Source organism: Magallana gigas, chromosome 3 (assembly GCF_963853765.1).
Source record: "Magallana gigas chromosome 3, xbMagGiga1.1, whole genome shotgun sequence".
Classification (NCBI taxonomy): domain Eukaryota; kingdom Metazoa; phylum Mollusca; class Bivalvia; order Ostreida; family Ostreidae; genus Magallana; species Magallana gigas.
Window position 1 is genome coordinate 51,262,031 of NC_088855.1, and position 23,998 is coordinate 51,286,028.

Sequence of the window (23,998 nt, forward strand, 5' to 3'; positions counted from 1 at the left end):
AGTTTGCCAAGATACATATTCAGTATCAATTTGACACAATAAAATATTGGGGTCAGTGATGTCAAATTTTTGATATATGGCCTCAAAGGTAAAATTCTCGCAAAATTTTGCTTTAAAAAGTTCAGACTTTTTCAATATATTTGCATTATTCTAAACATCTATCGTCTCTTGTGATTGATGAATAATGAATTAAGTATAATAGAGAGAAAAATATACTGAAAATTCATAAAATTGCTCGTTTTCATTTTCGTCTAAAAAACCTTCCGCACGAAAAAATAGTTCCCCCGAAAACTTGTTTGTTTCTTGAACTTAGATGGATTTTCTTTATGAATGTTGTGTAATTATGAAATAATAATCTTTCTGTTATTATCAAAAAAATAAAATCATAATCATTTAAATTTTAATGATCATATACGCAATGAAATCAAAACGTGAGGAGCGAGATATTAACCACAGCTTTGAATCCATCTATTACTGTGGTTTCATCAATATTCGTTGAATACCAATTTTCGTTGATTTCGTTGTTAAGTTTATCCTTGAAATTAAATATTCATTGAACTGCAATCTCTACTTATACTTTGTATTGATAGGGTCATTGGCCACGAATTTACGTATCCTTGAAACTGTGATTTTCACTCTATCCACGAAAATTGATACCCTTGAATATTAATGAAACCACAGTAATATGGAACACCACAACAGCCTTATTTAGTTTGTTGTTGTTGTTTTTATTATGATGTGGCTATTTCATGTGAAGGCGCCTTTACACATGAGGGTGCTCTTTCGTGTGAAGGTACTGCCTCATAATTATCCAGTCCATTATTATTTGAAGATGGTTATTCGGAACTTATGTTAGCTGAAATTTCCTCTGTATCGTGTAATTTTACTTGACATACTCGCATTTTGTCGAGTGCAATATTGATTAACAAGGAATTATATGTTTATTTGATATCTACGTAAACGAAAGACATTTAAGTGAATAATATTAAGCAATATTGTAAACGTAACATCGAAATAGCAACTTGAAATTCATGATACGTTAGGATATCCTCTCTGTCTCGTATGCATAGAAGTATTCAATATTGTTTTTGGTCATTTTATTCTGGCTTTTCAGAAACTTATCTGGCAGCGGCGAGATAAATTATTTTTCTGACCTGGCACCGCACCAATGGGCTACCGTACATTTTATTGGCTCAAATGAGTTTCTGATCAGAATGTGTCCGTTGTCTATCGTCGTCGTAGGCGTTGTCGTCATCGTAAACTTTTCATATTTTTATCTTCTTCTCCAGAACAAATAGGTAATTTCAATTAAACTTAACATAAATCATTACTGAAGCCAGGAGGATTCAAATTTGTTCAAATAAAGTATTAAAATATACATAGTTGGGCAAAGATAATTTTAAAATGACATCTTCTGAAAAACTATTTGGTTAAGTTGGAACTTATGTAAAAGCTTCATCAGGCATTGTAGATTTAAAGTTTGTTTAAATCATGACCCACGGGTCAAAATTGGGGGGGGGGGGCAAATTTTTACATAGAAATGTTTAAGAGTGGATTCTTCAAGAAAAATTCTCATAAAACATTTTGCCATAAAGTTGAAAACTCAGTGGAAGTATTCTCAGGTAGTATAGTATCAAGTTTGTTCAAATCATAAACTCCTAGAGGTAAGATGGAACCACAATGACACAATTTTTACATAAGAATATATAGAGGAAAGTCATTTAAAATCTTAATCTTTTCGGTGGATTTTGTTGGACAGAAATAAAAAGAACTCTGCTATATTGTACAACAATTTTCGTATTTGATTTATTAAAGTTGTTTGGGTGAGAGTTATGTCAGTTTGCTATTATCGCTCAGGTGAGCGATGTGGCCTCTGTGCCTCTACTTTTGATCCCCGCAAATACGCTTTATACTGTTTGACATTTTTCACCAAACAATGTGCATACTCTCTTTATTTGCAAGCTCTATGAAAATTGCTGACTACTTACAGTTTCATTATCGGTGAAATTTAACTTCGCTTCCCGCAAATGATTCGAATGACCATATTTACATACATGTAAAATATCTAGAGCATATAGTGAAAAGCACCTTTAAGCACCTTCTCGTGTAAAACATCACCTTCACATTCAAAAACACCTCAACATTTAAGTAAAAAACACAATTTAATGATAAAAATAACCACAACATGATATTAAAAAGAGCACCATCTTATCATGAAACAACGGCGCGTTTTATGACGACGTACACGACGTCACTGATCATGTTTTGCAAATAGTCTTATCCGTACAACAAAGTAATCAGACCACAAGCTGATCTCCGCCAAACAGGAAGAATAACACATAAGAAAGGAACAAGAAAATTTATGAATTTTAATATGAGACCATGTTCATTTACAATGGTCTTTATAGATGAATGGATATCTTGTTTCCAGGAAGTAACTTGGAAAATAATCAACAGAATTACAGGTTCTACGATAGAAACCCTTATGTAGATAGCAAACAACATAAATTCATATCTCAGATAATGGAATCTGTATATGTATTTGGAATTAAGCTTAAAACTGAAGTTGCTAGTGAGACGGAGATCGCCTAACGACGCCCTATGCAGAGTTCCTATCCACGCAAAACAGTTATTTCACTGCAAAGATTTATGTTTTAGAAAATTTTAATATTCTGAAATGCAAATGTTATTACCATTTTAAAATGCCAAGTGTCTTGTTTGATCTTTGAGTTTATTATACAACCGGAAAATTTACAATCAAAATCTCTCGTACATATTGTACCATTGTCTCCTTTCAAGGGTTGCTACATTTCATTTGTAGAGTTTTTTGGTCTATTTTTTAACGACTTTCTTTTGGCATGATATTGTCCTTTTGTATCTCAATTAGATATTATTTTCGATAGGTCCTTATACTTTCAAATCCTAACCTATAACGATTGAAATGTTTTTGTTAAAGGAATGAAACGCGGGCATATTAGTTCTTCAGTCGACAACATTGCCTCTCTCTCAATATCCTTTGTTCCGTTGTCCTCAATCAAACTTGGAATCAAGGTTCATCAAAACAAATCCATCAATACAATATTTGAGGGGAAACTCTCTGCATGGATTTTTACGTTTATTATGAAGTTGGCATCAACATTTACGTTTATTTACAAAGTTGTTTAACGATCAGTGAAAAATATTGGGATTCGCAAAACCCTGTTTTATTCGCGTCATTCTTATAAACTTTTCGATAGCTTTCATGTACTTTCATAGCACTTAACGGATTATAGGTGAATGTTCTCATATAAAGTACAATGCTTTCTTTAACATAAATTGCAATAAATTCACTAAAAAATCTAAAATGTGGCGTTAATGGGGTGTGCAGTAATTTATAATGATAAGGTTAAATTATGTTGACAGTTCGCTTGCTGGTCAAAGGGAAGGTACTCGAGCAAGCATATCCTAACATTGCCAACAAGAGCAAGAAAGTTTTTTAATGGAAAAATTTAATAGCAACAGATCTTTTTCTCTTAGAAAGCAAATAAATAAACATGTAGTATATGTGCTTAAAAGCATTATATAGGCCTAGTTTGTAACGATCCAAAAATCATGAGGCCGAATCAGTGTCTGAAGAACGTCTAACTGAAATAAATGTTCCTATAAGAAACACATTATAAATTTTATACCACCACGTAGCATCGATAACAAATTTCTAAGGAAAGAAAGGGGAGAGCACTTTTTTTTTTAACCAAAACTTCAAAATCTTTATCCACGAGGGGAAGGTGGGGATATCTCAGTTTTTTCTGTAAATTTGAACAATGCCTCAAAAAGTGTAGGGATGCTGTTCATTCATGATTCATTTTCCTGTATGTTAATTTAAAAATATATATTAATATCTACTGAGTACAATTTCCTCTATTTCTTATGGAATCTTATTATGTTAATTTATATCTCTATAGAAACTGACAGGACTGAAATTTTCACGCCCCATTCATCGATTGGTTAAATCCTATGTTTCAAATTCCCATAGGACACGATTTGGCTGTTTCTTTAAGCTAATGTACTGATACATACATTAACAGTAATTTATATAATATAACTTACTTTTTACAATAAATTTATCAATTTGTAAACAGAAAGATGCAAATATCAACAATAAAATGCTTTCTTTTTAAGTGCATGCTAAACGCTAACACGGGTTCTGATTTTTTCTCCAATGTCGCCACCCTCATATTCCGCATGAATCACCAAAGAAAGCATTTTATTGTTTAAGTTTCCAAAAAAGAAGTGGGTGCCATCCATCCCGTTTTGCTACGTCAGTGTATAAGTTACAATATGGTATATGTACAACATGACATTAATGCTACAGTCAGGATTCGAATTATTTCTTAATATGTTATTTTCTTAAATCCAAAACCAAATTCTAATTATGTACATGTAATAGTCTATTCATAATAAATTACTACTACTTGGTTGTAGTTGGTACGCATTCTCTGGCATTCTTCCAAATCGATCAGGTATTGTCTGTCTATCAGTATGGGGTGCACAGCATGCATTACAACAAAGACAATATTGCACAATATACATATAGGTACAAGATACCAAAGTTTTCTTTTCTTGTAATTCAATTCGATTATCAATAGATAAACAACAACCATACAGTTTGAATCATTTCAAGTTTGATAGTGTTTTACACAGCCATTGACCGCCATTTCCAAAATACCACACATAGGTATCACGAGTGACAAAGAACAATACACCCCAGCCTTATTTACCACACATTGTTTTAGGGTAGGGGTGGTGATTTAAATGACAAGTCCAACAAGATAGTATTTAGGGTCTCGATACTTGAGTAACAGAGTTCTATAAAACACGTGCCTGCCTAGCAACCGGAGGCCTCCAGTGCTGTGTTGTCTGGCGGGCTGCAGATCCTATCTGGAAGGTCCCCCTCTCTTGTGACGCTATCACCAATGTCCTCTGACTGGTGGCGGTCTTTGTAGTACCAAGGTCACGGGACCAAGAACTCTGCGGTCAAATGAGTCAATTAGTTATGTCAAAATAAAATAAACGGCGCCCTTACATTGATGAGCAATGTGCGGTTCTCCTTCGCTTAGTGTTGTATTATATGGGTAAAGAAACCATATAGGTGAAAACTACTTAAGCGAATACAGAACACCAAGTCCATGATAACCTTTTGTTTCTAATTTACACAATCATGCCAATTATTGTATTATTTGACTTTTGACAAATAATGCACTTGGCAATGGTATGGATTGCATTCGGATATGTATTCGCGCGTCCCCGAGTACGCGTATTACAAGATGTGAACTACATGTACTAATTAAGATTAAATGGCGCTCACTTAACAACAGTTTAAAGTAACCGCGCGTACACGTACACGGAGAGCGCTTGCAGTGAGCTGATGTAAATTCTATATAGATAATTCAGATTGTTACATGCAATGTCAAGTGTCAAGGACATTACAAAACCATAGTACAACATTTTACAAATTGTACCTGTTAACATTTGTCCATAAAAGGCAATGAATGTGCACCAAAATATGAACAAGTATAGTTTAACCAAATGACTTCTAGTGACGGGATAGATGTTGCGTTGTGATGACGACCTTACACCCACCCCTCCATGTCTGACTGTTCACATATTAATGTGTAATGATGATCCGAGCAGTATTCCATGTAAGGAATGCATTAAATTGAGTATATGCATGACTCGTCTATATGGAAAGTCTCTCCGCCCAAATGACAGGATATTACGAACAGCAAACAATATTGCAGTGGTTCGTGTAGAATATTTTACGACGTGAACAATAATCATTTCACTATCTCAACAAACAGCGCCCTGTATATTTGAGAACTCTTGAACAATAAATGACAAATTTTATTCCTGCCATTCAATCTTTGGACAATAGAATCGATACACTTTGCGGACAGTGTTCAATATGATACACCATTTTGAATCCCCTATCCAAACAGATGCGTCTGGAATTATACCAAGGAAAGCGTGTTTTATTTTTTCATTACGTCAAAAGTATCAATGGCCCGTAATTGATTAGGATTAAAGAACTTAAGGCCATGTGTTAGGCAGAAAAGTTTTATCAACCGAGAAAACATGTGTAGATCCGCATTTGTATGTAAAAACATCACCACTGAGGTGAAAGGGATTATGAAAGGATATTGAAAGCCTTTTGATATTTAAAGATTATAGCAGTAAGAAATGCGAATCATTTACTCGAATTTGCAATGCCAAATTGGACCGAACTGATCCATCGTAGTCACGGACGATTTCCTTGTGGAGAATTGAAGAGGTTCGTTTCTCCTCTCACACCCCGGATTGCTGTGTTGTGTCGAAAGGACGTAAAGAGGTCTAAACAATAGCCCAACCTAGTGGATATATACAGATATATACAGTGGGATATATTTTGATAGACCTTGGAGTGGAATAATTAGATATTCCCTTTAAATGGCAATGTCTTTGTGACTGGTCCTGATTTATTGATTGCGACTCGCATTGTAATTACCAGCGTGGATATTTCGTGTGTTTGTAGGTTCTTTTGCCATTCCTATAAGTCATGAATTCCAAGATGCGTGTCAAAACATTCTCTGTAACACCTGTGCCTTTTTTCTGTCGGATGTATCACGGATTTGTTTTGAGGTTGTAGTTTTAGATTTTTTGTGAGTGGACCTACATTGCTATCACAATGGTGTTTGGTAATGATGAACGATTGATGGCATGGGTTGCGGATGGTTATAAACACAAACTGTTCGCAGATGACGCTAAAAATGATGACGACATTCGCCCGTGTGATTCCGATAGTTTTGTTCTGTTACCGGAAGAGAAGACGGACACATACGCAGAACTGAGAATTGTCACCCCAGAACCGTTAGCAGCGGGTCAGAAGAGGATTAGAAGTGCAACCCACACCAGAACTAATGTCCGAATCCAGCGACCAGGCACCGCTCCCCCGAGGGCCGAGTATGTCAGCCCATACTCACAGAGAGCGATATCAGTGTCTCGATCCTCCTCACCCCTGGCGCCGAGGCCCCCTAGCTCCTCATCGCTTCGCGTTGGAAGCGCGGGGTCTAGCAGACTCAGTACCAAGAAGTATAACGAGATGAGGAAAGGCTTCACTCTCGTCAGTAAACTCTACAACAAGTCGAAGGAAAGTCAGAACATCAATCTGCACCCGGCTAGTCCGGACCCCGACTTCCGGTACTTTGACCGCCACTCCCGGTGTTATGGCTATAGCCATATGCACGGGCACCTGTTATATGATAGGCCTCAGACGGCTTGTGATGAACTTCCCTGCGAGAATTTCTCCAGGCCCGTGTCCGCGTTATCGAACGCGTCCCGACTATCGCACTATCACAATGACCCTGCCTCAATGAACCAACCCCAGCGATATATCAATTACCATCGCCCTCGATCATCGCCCCTCACGGTAGGTCATCTTGGGGGACCTCAGTCAATATTTTCAGCAGTGCTATTCATTGATAAAATTCTTGAGTCACATTTTGATAAAATGTTAAGGAGAAAGTTAAGTTTCAGTTAACCCCCTGGTTGTTTTTTAAGGAAAACTTCGAGAAACTTGATTTATTCTCTCTTTAGACAATGTATGAAAAATACCATAATCATAACTACCAAATTTATACCATTATCTTGGCATTGTTGCTACATGCAGTTGTATGGATGAAATAATCTCGCTATGATAAAATTCCAACGATGCAATTAATCATTCATTAAGAAAGTTGGGCAAAAAAAACAACACGAATTGTTCCTCTAACATATTTTATTTTCCAAAATGTAAACGGACAATGATTTTAATTTAATACATAAAGTCAGAATGCAGGGATTTTTTTAACAGAAAAAATTGACCGGGGGTGGGGGGGGGGGGGGGGCATGAACCGAATTAAATGATATTTTACGGGTAGTAAGATGCATATCACTTATATCTAGATGTACATGTATATCACTTATATCTAGATGTATATTACTTAAGTTATCTATTTAAACAATCAAGATAGTCCATTACTTTACATAACTTGGTGTATAGCTACTGATCTACAGCTTATATTAGGTTTACTAATTTTGACAAAGAACTAAATATGGCGTTGCACTGAAGTTCACGCAATATTAATAACGATGGCATGTTTACAAATATACATGCTTGTCAAATAGATTAGTTTTTTAAATATACGTTATTTATTTCATAAAACCGTTATGATGCCTGTCAATTGTAATCTTCCGCAGTAAACAAAAAGACCCGTGTCGTCTGCCAAAACTTCTAACGCTCATGATTTCGTGGGTGGTGAACCCGACGTTTTCTGTGGAGATAGTTCCAGTAGATAAAGAGATGCATCGGGATTGTCAAGAAACATTAAAGACTCTTATTGTTGTGTTGAATTATTCACGTGTATAATCAGAATCTGATAACGGCTGTAATCAAGTCCTATAAATCAGCGATATACTCCATAGATCTGCGGATTTTTTTCAAGAGGCACTGTTGTTGCGTAGCTGCAGCGCTGATTGTCCAAGTTTTTACCTTTGATAAACTCCTTCAGGGGTTTTATAGCTTTCAATGAGTTTTAAAAAAAAAATTGAAAACCCATTTCGTTAAGTACTGATTGAAAAACAAGAATATTTCAATACATTTCTATAATATTTAAAAGAGATTTATTAATCTTCGGCTAAAATTATTCACATTCATATTTATAAATTCTAACAATATCAGGGACATATATACTATTGTAAACATGTATACGTTTCTCACAATATTTATGTAAAATATAGACCGATATTTTTCAATATCGATATATTTTAGTTTAAATATCATGTTGTATTTTTGTTATTTTAGAGAACAGAATTGCTGACATATTCTAGAGCAAATTATGTAAGTACAACTTTAGAACTGTACAACGTAGGAAGGATTTGAAACCCCTGATATTTAGATAATCAACCCTGGGTGTTTTATTTTCTTTTTATATACCTACATGTATATGTTTAGCTGTATTGAAACTTTTTTTGACAAATTATGTTCCATCGTTCGTCCTCAGCTAAGTAGAGGCAATCGTCCCAAGTTCTGCGACATTGTCAGACAGAAGGAGCTCCATTACCGGGATGAAGAGGACAGGTCGGAGAGTTCCGAGTACAACTACTACCGACAACAGGGGCACCTGCTCACCAGGTGGCGCAAACACAGCAATGCAAGGTACCCGCTGTTTGATTTTTCTTCTCTTCAAAATTTGAATACTATCGATAAACTCTTTAAGTTTGGTGGGATTCTTTATTGATCTTGGTTCATCAGATAATAAATTGAGCAATCGGTGGAACAATTTTGAATACAGAATTATTGATTTTCTTTGATATTGTTACTTTTTATATAGACCGAAAAATTCCAGAAAATCCAGGTAAATTATTAATAACAAGGTGAACTAAAGTTGCATGTTTTCAGTCAGTGTTTTTGAAAAACAGATTAATATCTAGAAAGTGTATTCGTAAGATTTATTGTGTTCTCCCTATTTATTTAAGTGATTTCTAGATAGTCCCAAGTATTAGGTCATAGTTGGCTGTTGTTTGTGAGAATCAAAGACATTTGAAGAATATTATACAAATTTTAATAATGGAAACACGTTAGTGTTTGTTGTAAAATGGTACAATTTAATGTTGTATTTCATGTGTATATCATGTGTATTCAGGAGGTAGTATGCAAAACTTTCAACATTAATGATGGAGGCTTAATTCTATAAAAATTAATAACAGAACAAAGTTCATATAACATGAGGACTTTAATCATTTGATTTTGATTAAGAATATGAATTAGCAAAATCTGTAGTCCTGAAAGGTTTACTTATGAAATTGGAAGTAATGGAATTAATTATTCACATATTAAAAAAGTGTATACATGTATGGAGATTATGGGACTTTTTTAAGACTAAACAAAAAATCTTCTGATTATTTAGAAAAAAATTATTGTAAACTCTGCCAACAACTGATGTTATTCAGACTCTCAAACAAAAGCTGAAAATTATGTTCATGAAAAATTAATTTTTCTGTGTAAGTTTTATAAAACATTATTTTAGAGTGAGAAAAACCAGTTGTTTTGTTCTCAAATTTAAATGAAAAATTAATGATAAAAATAAAATGATATTGATTAAAAACTGAACTTTAGAGTGTAAGTTTTGTATAAATTATTTTCCAAATTTGATAAGTGTAAGGAGAATGATGCTTTTGATGGCATGAATTGGAATACCACAAGGTTAAAGAATCTTGTAATTTAAGAGACATTATGTAACAATTGAAATCAGCCAAGAGGAAAATTGTTCCTTTGTTAACTTAGGACCATGAATAGACCTTGTTAGTTTTGTTGAATCTGTTGTCATCTGTTGATTGTGTATAAATTTGACATCTTGTGAGTGACCACAGAAAGCTTTCCCTCTTGCTTCCAATCATTAGACCCTATCTCTCTATACCTAAGCATTTTAATTGGAATATACATGGAATGTGTTGAGAGTTTGTAATTCATTAAATTACTTGATGATGAAGGAAATGTAAGTATGTGTTGTGCTATTTAGGTTGCAATAACTCAATGGTGAAGGGTCAAATTCTGATAATTTCTACTTACTGCTTCGAAATAAAAAGGAATATTAACAAAAAATGCCAGTTTAGTGGCTCATGTTTGAAGCATTCCAAAAAAACCTGAATTAACGTGTATCATTGAAACAAGTGATATTTAAGTAAAAAATAATCCTTACCATAAATGACATTTAAGTTTTATGCTTATTTTGCAACAGTCTGGCTCAAGAAGATTTAGTTGATCAAAATGTGAACGACACTGCTCCGTAAGTGATGGTTTGAGTGAAACATACACCCTCATACCCCTATTATACCACTTGATTTGTTTTTTTATCCATTAACCTTTTAACTCCTAACTTTACATGTATAATCAGTGTTACCAAGACCATTCTAACTATCAACCTTGCAACACCCTCAACTTCTCTCTAGTCTATATACATTCAGATGTATCTTTTGTAACTTTTTAAAAACTTTTTTCACCCAAGTTGTGTGTTTTCCACTCCAATATATAATCTAGTTATTTTGTAACTTTATTTGAATTACATTCATATGGAATGATCATCATGCAGTTATATTCAAGTGATGTTGGTCATTTTTTATTTTTGTGCGGATGGAGACAAATAGAAAGCATGTATCTCTAATATGACATTTTGGTAATTAGTGCAATATATATTAAGTTATGACTTAATGTGACTTTAATTTGTTCTTATCACCGTTATGATACTATTACTAAGACTAGCAAGATATATTATTAATTAGATTTGTGCACTTTTCTGGTTGGGCTGAGTTGTAAACCGATCAGTTCAGGTAAAAAAAGGTTTTAAATAAGAATATAAAGTCAAGTCAAAGTTTAGGACTTTGCTTTATCAAGTGTTACCTTACTTTCACAATTGATCAGATGCTTCTCTCTATTATCTACGGTATTTAAAATTCTCACGATTTGGTAGATAGAGCACCTGATTTAAATATGATCAAACATGAGGGACATGAAATGAAATAGGTCATCATGTCATACCTTTACCTATATTTTCATCAGGTCAGGAATCAAGGCCAGACATGCCCTTGACCTTTGGCTGGGTCTGGACAGGTCGGTCAAGTTTAGACCCACATATAAGCATAACCTGTACAGGTGATTTCGTGTCTTGATTGGGTGGCTTTTGGGTCAGAAGGGACCACTTATATTTATATATACATGTATATGGTTTTAATGGAGTTACATATTATACTTTGCACCTTTTTAGCCAAGCCTTAGGAGCACTTTTCACATTTTTGTCAAATCAGTTTGGCTATCCTCTATGCATACATTTTAAGATAATTGACCTATGAATCGATAATGGATAACATTTTCATTTTATTTTACACAACTAACCATGCAGCCTTTTTAGCTCACCTGAGCTGAAAGCTCAAGTGAGCTATTCTGATCACATTTTGTCTGTCGTCCGTCTGTCTGTCTGTCCGTCTGTCCGTCTGTCTGTCTGTCCGTAAACTTTTCACATTTTCAACATCTTCTCAAGAACTACTGGGCCAATTTCAACCAAACTTGGCACAAATCATCCTTAGGCAAAGGGGATTCAAAGTTGTGAAAATTAAGGGTCACACTCGTTTTCAAGGGGAGATAATTAGAAATTAATTAAAAATTTCGAGAAATTTTCAAAAATCTTCTTCTCAAGAACCAGAAAGCCAGGAAAGCTGAAACTTGTGTGGAAGCATCCTCAGGTAGTGTAGATTGAAAGTTGTGAAATTCATGACCCCCGGGGGTAGGGTGGGGCCACAATGGGGGGTCAAAGTTTGACATAGGAATATATAGAGTAAATCTTTAAAAATCTTCTTCTCAGAAACTAATCAGCCAGGAAAGCTGACACTTGTGTGGAAGCATCCTCAGGTAGTGTAAATTCAAAGTTGTGAAAATCATGACCCCCAGGGGTTGGGTGGGGCCACAATGGGGGGTCGAAGTTTTACATAGGAATATATAGAGTAAATCTTTAAAAATCTTCTTCTCAGAAACTAATCAGCCAGGAAAGCTGAAACTTGTGTGGAAGTATCCTCAGGTAGTGCAGATTCAAAGTTGTGTAAATCATGATCCCTGGGGGTAGGGTGGGGCACAATGGAGGGTCGAAGTTTGACATAGGAATATATAGAGTAAATCTTTAAAAATCTTCTTCTCAGAAACTAATCAGCCAGGAAAGCTGAAACTTGTGTGGAAGTATCCTCAGGTAGTGTAGATTCAAAGTTGTGAAAATCATGACGCCCAGGGGTTGGGTGGGGCCACAATGGGGGGTCGAAGTTTTACATAGGAATATATAGAGTAAATCTTTAAAAATCTTCTTCTCAGAAACTAATCAGCCAGGAAAGCTGAAACTTGTGTGGAAGTATCCTCAGGTAGTGTAGATTCAAAGTTGTGAAAATCATGACCCCCTGGGGTTGGGTGGGGCCACAATGGGGTGGTCGAAGTTTGACATAGGAATATATAGAGTAAATCTTTAAAAATCTTCTTCTCAGAAACTAATCAGCCAGGAAAGCTGACACTTGTGTGGAAGCATCCTCAGATAGTGTAGATTCAAAGTTGTGAAAATCATGACCCCCAGGGGTATGGTGGGGCCACAATGGGGTGGTCGAAGTTTTACATAGGAATATATAGAGTAAATCTTTAAAAATCTTCTTCTCAGAAACTAATCAGCCAGGAAAGCTGAAACTTGTGTGGAAGTATCTTCAGGTAGTGTAGATTCAAAGTTGTGAAAATCATGATCCCTGGGGGTAGGGTGGGGCCAAAATGGGGGGGGGTGTTAAAGTTTTACATTGGAATATATAGTAAATCTTTAAAAATCTTCTTCTCAGAAACTAATCAGCCAGGAAAGCTGACACTTGTGTGGAAGTATCCTCAGGTAGTGTAGATTCAAAGTTGTGAAAATCATGACCCCCTGGGGTTGGGTGGGGCCACAATGGGGTGGTCGAAGTTTTACATAGGAATATATAGAGTAAATCTTTAAAAATCTTCTTCTCAGAAACTAATCAGCCAGGAAAGCTGACACTTGTGTGGAAGCATCCTCAGATAGTGTAGATTCAAAGTTGTGAAAATCATGACCCCCAGGGGTAGGGTGGGGCCACAATGGGGGGTCGAAGTTTTACATAGGAATTTATATATAGAGTAAATCTTTAAAATCTTCTTCTCAGAAACTAATCAGCCAGGAAAGCTGACACTTGTGCGGAAGCATCCTCAGGTAGTGCAGATTCAAAGTTGTGTAAATCATGATCCCTGGGGGTAGGGTGGGGCACAATGGAGGGTCGAAGTTTTACATAGGAATATATAGAGTAAATCTTTAAAATTCTTCTTCTCAGAAACTAATCAGCCAGGAAAGCTGAAACTTGTGTGGAAGTATCCTCAGGCAGTGTAGATTCAAAGTTGTGAAAATCATGATCCCTGGGGGTAGGGTGGGGCCAAAATGGGGGGGGGGTGTTAAAGTTTTACATTGGAATATATAGTAAATCTTTAAAAATCTTCTTCTCAGAAACTAATCAGCCAGGAAAGCTGACACTTGTTTGGAAGCATCCTCAGGTAGTGTAGATTCAAAGTTGTGAAAATCATGACCCCCAGGGGTAGGGTGGGGCCACAATGGGGGGTTGAAGTTTTACATAGGAATATATAGAGTAAATCTTTGAAAATCTTCTTCTCAGAAACTAATCAGCCAGGAAAGCTGACACTTGTGTGGAAGCATCCTCAGGTAGTGTAGATTCAAAGTTGTGAAAATCATGACCCCCAGGGGTAGGGTGGGGCCACAATGGGGGGTCGAAGTTTTACATAGGAATATATAGAGTAAATCTTTAAAAATCTTCTTCTCAGAAACTAATCAGCCAGGAAAGCTGACACTTGTGTGGAAGCATCCTCAGATAGTGTAGATTCAAAGTTGTGAAAATCATGATCCCTGAGGGTAGGGTGCCGCACAATGGGGGGTCGAAGTTTTACATAGGAATTTATAGAGTAAATATTTAAACATCTTCTCAGAAACTAATCTTCCAGGAAAGCTGAAACTTGTGTGGAAGTATCCTCAGGTAGTGTAGATTCACAGTTGTGAAAACATGATCCCTGGGGGTAGGGTGAGGCCACATTTTGGGGGGGTGGGGGGTTGTTAAAGTTTTACATAGGAATATATAGAGTAAATCTTTTAAAATCTTCTTCTCAGAAACTAATCAGCCAGATGATTCTTTATAATTGTTAAGACTTTGGCTCCAGGACAATTCTTCGGCCTCACAAGAAGGTTTAGAGATTGATGTAGCTTAATATCCCATATATAAACAATTGTAAAGGATCTTTTTGAGGACTGCAATACTCAACATGTGATATGACTATAAAATCATCCTGTTAGAAAAGGGACTAATGATTATAAACATAAGAATATCCAGCGGGAAAAATGGATTTATTTATACAGGATCTACATGTATTATTGTACATTGTCCAGATTGTTTGTATTATGACTTCATTAAGCTGATTTTATCATACCTATTGTTCCTCAGGTGAGCGATGTGGCCCATGGGCCTCTTGTTTTTAATTCTGAGAATAGAATATCTATCTTGATTTCCCTGAAGCAGGCCAGCTAGAAAATAATCATCAACATATATATATAGTAATAAAATAAAGTTCATGGAAACATTTTTCAGCATTCATTTTTTATTAATAAATTTTAGTTTTCAAAGGCAGGGAGTTAACCAATCAAATCTCTCCACTCTTTGGATGTTGGGGTGAGCACTAAAAAATTTGTAAAGTTGCTGCTTATTGGGCAATTTTGATGGTCCAGCATAATAATACAGCATTTTACCTGCTTTGTGGAGTTTTGTTCCGGTTTTACTGATGATTTCTCTCTGCTTTTGTTTACTGTAATGACAGATTGAGTTGTTATATATTTATATTATTAATGTAGATATATTAAACAGACATCTCTTGAATGAAAGTTAGATGTAACCAATCAAAATAGCAATAACAACCAAACATGTACCGGTATTATTCTTTAATTATTAAATGACATTCCAAGTGTTATTCATAAACCAATAAAGCTTTGTTGCATGATCTGTTAGTATTATGATCTGCAATCAGTGAAATATGTCTGTTATGTCAAGTTATTTGTAATAATTTATGAAATGACTCAATTATGGAGCTTGATCAGATAGCGATAACATTTCAATACTTTGTGTGTCAAACAGTGAACCCCCAGAAACTCCAGTTGTGGTGGAGCCTGAGTAAGTCTTGATGTTTCATTAAAGCACATCTTGTGCAGAGTGATAAATCACCCAATCAGTGTCTCTCTAACTTCTACAAAACATCCAATCAATAATTCCTTTTAACATTTTGCTGTAAAATCATGTTCACCCAATCAGTGTGTGTATTTTTTTAAATTATGTTTTATACAATGAAGCACACCTAACTATCTGTTTACATTAATTTTAAATAGTCACAAACTTACAAAATGAAAATCACATTAAACAGAAACTATTACTTTTGTCTCCTCTGCTAAATTATCTAATAACTGAGAACATTCTCAGATACTGTATTCAGTTCTTTTTTTCTGGTTTTGTTTTTAGATGTGTCAATACTTCTACATGCACGCATTGTAATGTTGATTTTTCATGTGTTCTGACAAGAAATTGAAGAGTTCAAGGATGTTTACATTTCTAAAAAGCATAATATCTGAATAAAAGAATTTTATGATACTACTTAAAAGTTACTGCAATTATTTTAACCTTGGTCTTTCATTACCTAAAAACAATTGCATTCTATTCTCTCTGCTTTGGGTTTATATATGAAGCTGCTATGTTTGGAAGAGGGTTTTCACAAATTTATTGCAGAAACTACAGTACCACTATGTTTTCCTTAAAACCTGAAATATCTAGCTTGTAATTCTTGATCTTTTAATTAGCAATTAAGCTGTTAAACTTTAAATGAATCAGATACTGTTGAAGTTAATATGTATTATGGTACTTATATATGGTATTGATACTGATGAGATGTTTTGTCCTCTATGTGCAGTAAGGAGGGGCGTGGTGGTACGGAGGGACGGCCAGGGTCCCCCACCTCTACTGTGGACGGGACGGACAATCAGCCTGACCCACCAAAAGGTAAACTGTAACCTGTGTACAGGTATTGTAAACACCTGTGTATGGTGTATCTTCAGGAATCAGAATAGATGTATAGAGACACAGGGCTGTTGAAGTAGATAAATGGAATGTAATGTACTATATAGAACAGTCTTAGTGATGGAATGTAATGTACTATATAGAACAGTCTTAGTGATGGAATGTAATGTACTATATAGAACAGTCTTAGTGATCATGCTGACTACTAGAAAGTTATCTTGCTTTTAAATGCATGGAGCAAACATAATTGTCATTTAATAATTACTCCTCTTTGATTCATCCATGTATACTTAGTATCTAGATATTATTTCATATCTGCTTGATGATTAAACCATCTGTCATGTTTTTTCCTGGTACAAATCTTGTTTTACCTGTAGCACTATAGAAACATTTATAGCTCATTGTGCATGTGACAACAATTTTCAGAGGAGGAATCTGAGCCAGTGGTAGAAACAAAGCCAGATATCATTACTCCGTCAGTAATAGATATCCCGGACAGTAAGTCAGATATCTCTAGCAGCTCAGCACAGCCACAGCTCACCTCTGTAGATATCCGAGTCATTATCACTGGTACACCTTTCGATTTCTGAGTGAGAGTTGCCTCCCTTGAAATGCATGCAGCCTTAATAATCTAACATGTATGGTTTCTGTTTGGTGTAAACTTTAATACTTATACACCTGAACAAAATTCAAGCCTCTTAATTTTTTGGGAAAGGGGAGTTTAAAATATGGTTAAATAATTTAAGCTAGATTCAAAAGATATAATATATTCATGAAAATAAAATACATAGAGACAACAAATAATCTTCTTTTATATTCATATTATTAATGCAGTTATATATAGGTAAAACGTTTTCATCTGTGGCAAAAATTATTTCCGTTGTAGTCATGTTTTCCATATTATTACATGTACAATAATCACGTCACCTTACCGGTAACTAATATTCATTGGAAATTGCCTGCTGGTGACCATATATGTATTTGTTTTGCCAACAATAAAGCCTTAGATAATGAGGATATTGGTTGGAAAAATTATCATAAGTATAATAAAAGTTTCCTTTGTTACACATCATGGGGGATCATGTCCAACTGCTATTAATACCTGTATTACTATATAAGTCTTATTAAATATTCACTGTATCCATCCTCCTGTTCTCTCTCCCAAATTTAATTACCTTTATATAAAATTGTTCTGTGTAAATTATTAGTTAATGATTGATTTTTAAAAATTTGATTCAATAAAATAAGTAAAACTGAAACTTGCATAAGGTCATCGGTATGTAAAATACTGGACTTTTTGCTTACTTTTGTATGAGCTATAATATAGCTTGGAGCTCTAGCTATTGCGATATTAGAAGTAACTTGGGAATTACCAGGGTTAACAAAATTCTTTTCAGAGTGATCAGTTATTAAAAGATACTAATAGGTTCAACTAACTCATTTAGTTATTAAGTACTATAGAATCATTAAAATTTGTGGGGGACAATTTTTGTTGATTGCTAAAATTTTACAGATTCAAGGGGACGTAATTTAATTCGCCTTTTATCTTAAACCTACAAAAAGAAATATGACTATAACCTTAATTTATTAATTCGTGGAGGATGCTAATTTGTGGATGAACTGTACCCACAAATTCCACAAAAATTGAACCACCACAAAATCTAATGATTCCACAGTATTGTTTGTCTTGTATGTTCAATTATTTCATAATAACTTTTTGTTTTAGAATTTTTGTATATTCTAATTACTTATAATAACATTTAAACATTTATTATAAATTGTTGAATACACTGTGATGAAAGTAAAAAAAAAAACCAGGTTAAAGTATGCTTATTCTGCTTTCTTATAGTGGCTATAGAATCATATTGTTTATTATACATGTATTATAAACACTGATGTATTTTTATGCTCAAGTTTATTAATTGCAATGATATTTTAAAGTACTTTTTGATATTGGCAATTGATTATACTAATTTGACATGTTCCAATTCGATCAATAAAATGTGTGTTTATTTTAAACAGATAAAGAACTCATTGTTAAATGTACAAGTTTTCTCACGAAAGTTTTCTTTTTGAACAGGCAAACCCAGCACAAAAACGGACAGCAAGGATGACAAAAAGGTGGGCAAACATGTATATTTTAAAAAGTTTACAATAGAATAAAAATCTGAAGTTGTGATATATGTAAACAAGTATGATATATAACAGTATAATCATGCAAGTATGAATTAGACTTACTCAGTGGAAAATTTTACATGAAATAAAGCACTTACTGACATTGCCAAATTCTGGTCAAGCACCCAATGTCAAGCTTCACTAAAAATTTTCCCTAATTGCCATTTATGGTCCAGACAATTTGTAATTGACTACTATTGCATGAATGACATGTATGTTAAACAGGTGCTTTACTGGGCCAATCTCCATCAGTAATTTAATATCAATTGAGCGTACACTAGCTATTGCCAAGTTCGGATAAATCACCTCTATCCATAATGCATGCAGAAATGTAACCTGTCACACTTTTATGCTTTCCTTTCTTCTGATGAAATGATTGCAAAAATCATGCATGCTCATGCACCTTATTAATAAGAATATTAACAGATCATGTTTATATATGTAAGTTTTGCTTTCAAAACTGGAGGATATGTTTAATAGACCAAAGAATCAAATATGTAAATGAAATATGATTAGTGAAAAATAAAGATATCAAATAGTGAAATCACTGGGGAATAATTACGCTGTTAATACATACTTGCTTTTACAAATGATAAAATATCGACTGTTGATAGAAGGAACAAATACATTGTCAATTTCTGGCGACATAAGGTTTTGCAATAGCTCTCGGAGAAATTCAGATAAGTACCGTATATTGATGAATAATTCATTGCATTACGGAGTACCTGCTAAGGGCACTGTATAGATAGTAGATACATAAAACTGGTTTCCCACACTGCACAGCTATAGCAAACCTTCACATTGGTAGAAATATATAGTTAATAATGAATAAATCAAACATTGCATGTATTTCTGGCGACACCAAAGAGAAAGTGTATCTTTATATGTCCAAGTGCATTGTGATTTCTACAATGAACAAATTAGAGCCTGTTTGAATTTTTTGAAAGCCTGACTAGTAAATAGAGGCAAATCCATACTCTTTGTGAAGGCAGCAAACTGAAATTGATTTTTCACCTGTATGAGGCTGCAGTTACTAAGAGCACGGGCTAGCTGCCTGACTCAATAATCATTTCTACACAAATTACTGATGTTCAAGCCCTGTAGGATTTGATTGCTAGATAATTAATGGTAAAATCAGAATAATTGTTCAAGAGGCTGATCAGACATACTGTTGTCTGTTTTATTATGGAATAATTGTGAAATCTGTGGACATCAATTTGTACCAAGTGGGTAATTGTTTTGAATTATCATTCAGTTTTGTCTTGATGCGATTAATATGTACATTATGTGAATACTATTTTGAAATATATTCTATTGCGTTAATATCATATTTTTGGACATATATTTTCAATGTTCAGTTTTTTCATATTTTGATATAAATATGCCATGTCATTAGATGTTGGGTTTTTCTTTTGACTTTCCCAACCATAAATAACAAAATTGTTTATTTGTACAGAAAACCGAACCTATTAGTGTGCCGAGTGATAGAGATGGTCGTCAATCTCCTGTCCAACCCCCACCCTCCCCAGAACCCCGGACTCCGAAAGAAGACCCCAATAAGGACGCAGATCTCCTGAAGTCTCTCCGAGAAGCTGAGGAAGAAGAGGAAAGGCGAAGAAGGGCCCTCATCAAAAAAGAGAAGAAGCCAATACATCGCACACGGAAACCAAAGGAAGAAATGGAGGAGAAAGTGGAGCCCCCCAAACCGGCCACACCCCCTCCACCTCCTCAACCCATTGAGGACACGTAAGTGGAATTTACAATTACCTGAAAATTGTATGCTTTAATTGTATACATGTGTTTGTATTTCTATTTATTTGCAAGTCAACTTTAAGCTTCAATGTTTATGAATGACTGCAAAAACTTCTAGATTGTTTGGAAATTTTTTATCCAATCTAGGAGTATTTGACGATGATTTTATCAAAATGGAAATAAATATTTTCCTAAGTACTTAAAAAAAATGATACTATAACTATTGGGCATGCATGGACTCAAATCATTTGTTTGCAATTTATGAATAATAGTAACTATAAAGGAACTACATGATGTAGTTGGAATATTTTGTGAAGTTTGACCTTTCTTTTCCCAGCGTTACTCTTGTACAGCAATGGTAATTCAATCACAAGCATGTCAGTCAGATGTCAGTCAGATTTCAGTCCAGTTCATATCTGATATTTTCTTAGAATCACTATATAACCTTCCTGCATGGTATAACAAATTCATCTCTCTCTCTGTCTCTCTGTCTGTCTGTCTCTCTCTCATGGTATTAATTGCATCTTGCTCAAAGGAATATTTTTCATTTTTTTAGCTATAAAACTTATCATTATATGTACTTTTTATTTTAAAGTTTTGAATATTCGCTGTTGTTTAGAATGTTCAAATCATAAACATATCAATTTTGAGATTTCTCATTGGGAAAGATATATATACAGCGAATACCAATCCAAAATGAACATGAATTCAGTTCACAGACCTATCAAGTATTATTCATAGATTATGTTTACAAAGAAGATGTTGGTTTTTTGCTTGATCAGCATGATGTAGATATATTGATACTTGCATGCATACCTGTGAATATATAAAGACATCTTATGCATGGTCAATTATTTGAATCCCTAGCCTATTTTAGAGTTTATTATTAAAAAAAACAAAGTCAAATATTACACAGCCATTGATATCAATTAAGAATTTTAAGTACATGTATAACTTAGTCACTATTCTTTATTGATATCTGTAAATAAATTTTTTTTTTAAGTATTCAATTTATTAGTTTTTATAAAAATTTCCAATGTTACCGGATACATAGCATGCAATATTAATTATATTAAATAGAAAATTAAACACTACAAATGTCAAAGTGTTGAATGGTTATATATTTATTCAATCCAGGTTTGTTATATTTGCAGTAATTATCAAATTCAGTAATGAGACGTACAAAACAAGAACTATAGTGAACCATACTTCTCACAGTCAATATATTTCCTGTTAAATATCCTCATTGTCATGAAATGTTGCCTCTTCCTTTTTTTGCCCTTCTTCTATCACAATATATACATGTACCAAATTCAAAAGATTCATGCCAATATTGAAATGGTAGGTATGATTTGTTATTTGGTTTTGCCTCATGAGAGAATTAAAAATTGATGGGGATGAAAGAAAGTTACCTCCCTTTTCACAGCATCACTACTTTGAATATAAGCTGTGAGAGCAGCAGAAAGATTGACAATTTCAGATCTGATAATCTTTTTACACAATGCCCTGGTTTTGTGATGTATGATTCAAGATTTACTACCTATAAGTTTTTTTGAAATTTTTTTTCTTTCGATCTCAAGTTTGATTGTCCTTTTAATACTATAGTAATTCAAACATTGAATGATGAATTTAAAAGCCAGAAAACTTTACAGCAAAGAAAATTTACTTGTGAAAGAAATTGTTTGAGAGTTCTTTTTTCTTCAAACCATTTTAATATTTGTACAGCCAATTCTGTTTGATTCTTTTGATGTCAGGCATGAAAATGCAGAAAATAGGCCGATCTTTGTCCCTTTTGTTTTTCGGAGGGACCAACGCACCATGGTTTCGTGGTGTGTAGACAAGATAGAACAGCACAGCACAATCTTAGAGCGCAATGACAAAAAAATCTTTTTCATGTCAATGGAGATTAACACAAAAGAAAGTAAAGGGACAAGATAAGAAAAGCTTAACGCGTCGGGTTGTTTATTGGTGAAACACGAACAGGTTTCTAGGCAAGAATACAGTAGACTTTTAATTATCAAGACACCAAATATATCACCTGAGTTAGAACATGGGCATTGAAAATGAAATTTAATAAAAAGAATTCAGTCTGAGGCTTTTAAAACTCCTCCACTTGTGTACATATTCGGCAGTGATAAAATGGAGAGAATTTAACTTAATTTGACAGTTGTCAATTTTGTCTTGTTCTGGATATATTTTATTGGAGGTAAAAACTTTTATTGGAGGTTGAACTTTTTCGTGGATGTTTTAGTTATTTCATAAAGTGGATTTATGTGACATATAGAGAAAGAAGTTTCTGAATCAACTCTAGCTATCATCAACAAGGTATTCATAATCGGTATCTGCAAACAATTTATTTTTAAGAATGCATAAATTTTTTTCTCCATTTTTGAAACTTAAATCCTTAAATCTTGAAGTATATAGATGCCTCAAAGTCTGAAATGATTTCAATATTAAAATAACATTTTATATTTATATGTCAATATATATGTCGATATTGTAATTTATATATAGACTAATTGTAATGCTTTTTTGACTAATCAACTTAATTTTAAATATATAAATTGTTTTTATGATGTACAGAGTTTTCTGAATAGTGGTAGAAAAGTTGCAAGTTTTTGCAATTCAAATATCTTTTAAATTTTTTGTGTGCAGAAAAGTGTATAACTTTAGTATTTTATGTATCAAGAAGACATTTAGGTATATAGTAATAATTTATATCAACTAAACAGCTGGAGTGAACAAATTTTAAGTTACCCATTTGAGGAGTAGGAACATACTTCATACAATGAATTAGATTTTGCAAAGAGTGATGCCAAATCTGTACGTGCTAAAGTAAAAATTAACTTGTGTATGAGTAAAATGTTGGTTTTGTCTGAGGTAGAGCAGGAACCTAGAAGTGGTCATTAATCAGGGATTCTATTGATGGTCCATAATCCTAGGACATCGATTTACCTCGGCTGTAAATCGGCTTAATCAATTTCCCTTGTCAATCAATTGGATAGATTTGTCCTATGTACATAGAGTTGAAGGAAAATATGTCCAACTTATCAGCTGGCTTGATAAACATCATGGAAACAACTCTATAATCTTTTCGCTGAATCATTTTCCATCATATTATTTTGAAGGCAGGTTGATATGGCAAGTCAAATGTTAGAGGTAAGATTGGCAGATTGAGTTTGTAAGAACATATATTCAGGTTTGTTGCAGCCTAACAGAATGAAATTTATTAAAGAACCAAAGTTTATTGAATTACAACTGCAAATCATAGACATAGACACAGATTAAGTTGAAAATAAATATAATAAAAGGTGTATAGACAGGAAAAACAATATTAAAATCTAAGATGGTTAAATGTTTTATTTGAAGTTTTCTT

General features: G+C 34.1%; 1 protein-coding gene across 28 annotated transcripts in view; it reads left to right on the forward strand.

The window, feature by feature from the left end:
• Positions 1–23,998, forward strand: part of LOC105331026 (serine/arginine repetitive matrix protein 1) — a 35,496-nt gene that overhangs the window by 5,643 nt on the left and 5,855 nt on the right. For 2 of the 28 annotated variants that reach the window (XM_066080198.1, XM_066080203.1), the window contains exons 3-13: positions 8,855–8,890; positions 9,054–9,208; positions 9,384–9,407; positions 10,791–10,838; positions 15,253–15,306; positions 15,766–15,801; positions 16,589–16,677; positions 17,122–17,265; positions 18,776–18,816; positions 20,327–20,616; positions 20,960–20,980. In XM_066080198.1, the coding sequence (XP_065936270.1) occupies positions 8,855–8,890; positions 9,054–9,208; positions 9,384–9,407; positions 10,791–10,838; positions 15,253–15,306; positions 15,766–15,801; positions 16,589–16,677; positions 17,122–17,265; positions 18,776–18,816; positions 20,327–20,616; positions 20,960–20,980 (938 nt within the window). Of the gene's footprint in view, positions 1–5,770; positions 7,442–8,854; positions 8,891–9,053; positions 9,209–9,383; positions 9,408–10,790; positions 10,839–11,608; positions 11,660–15,252; positions 15,307–15,765; positions 15,802–16,588; positions 16,678–17,121; positions 17,266–18,775; positions 18,817–20,326; positions 20,617–20,959; positions 20,981–23,998 lie in introns of those variants that run through there. The other 26 variants (XM_066080199.1, XM_066080208.1, XM_066080219.1 and 23 more) reach the window with 25 other exon arrangements.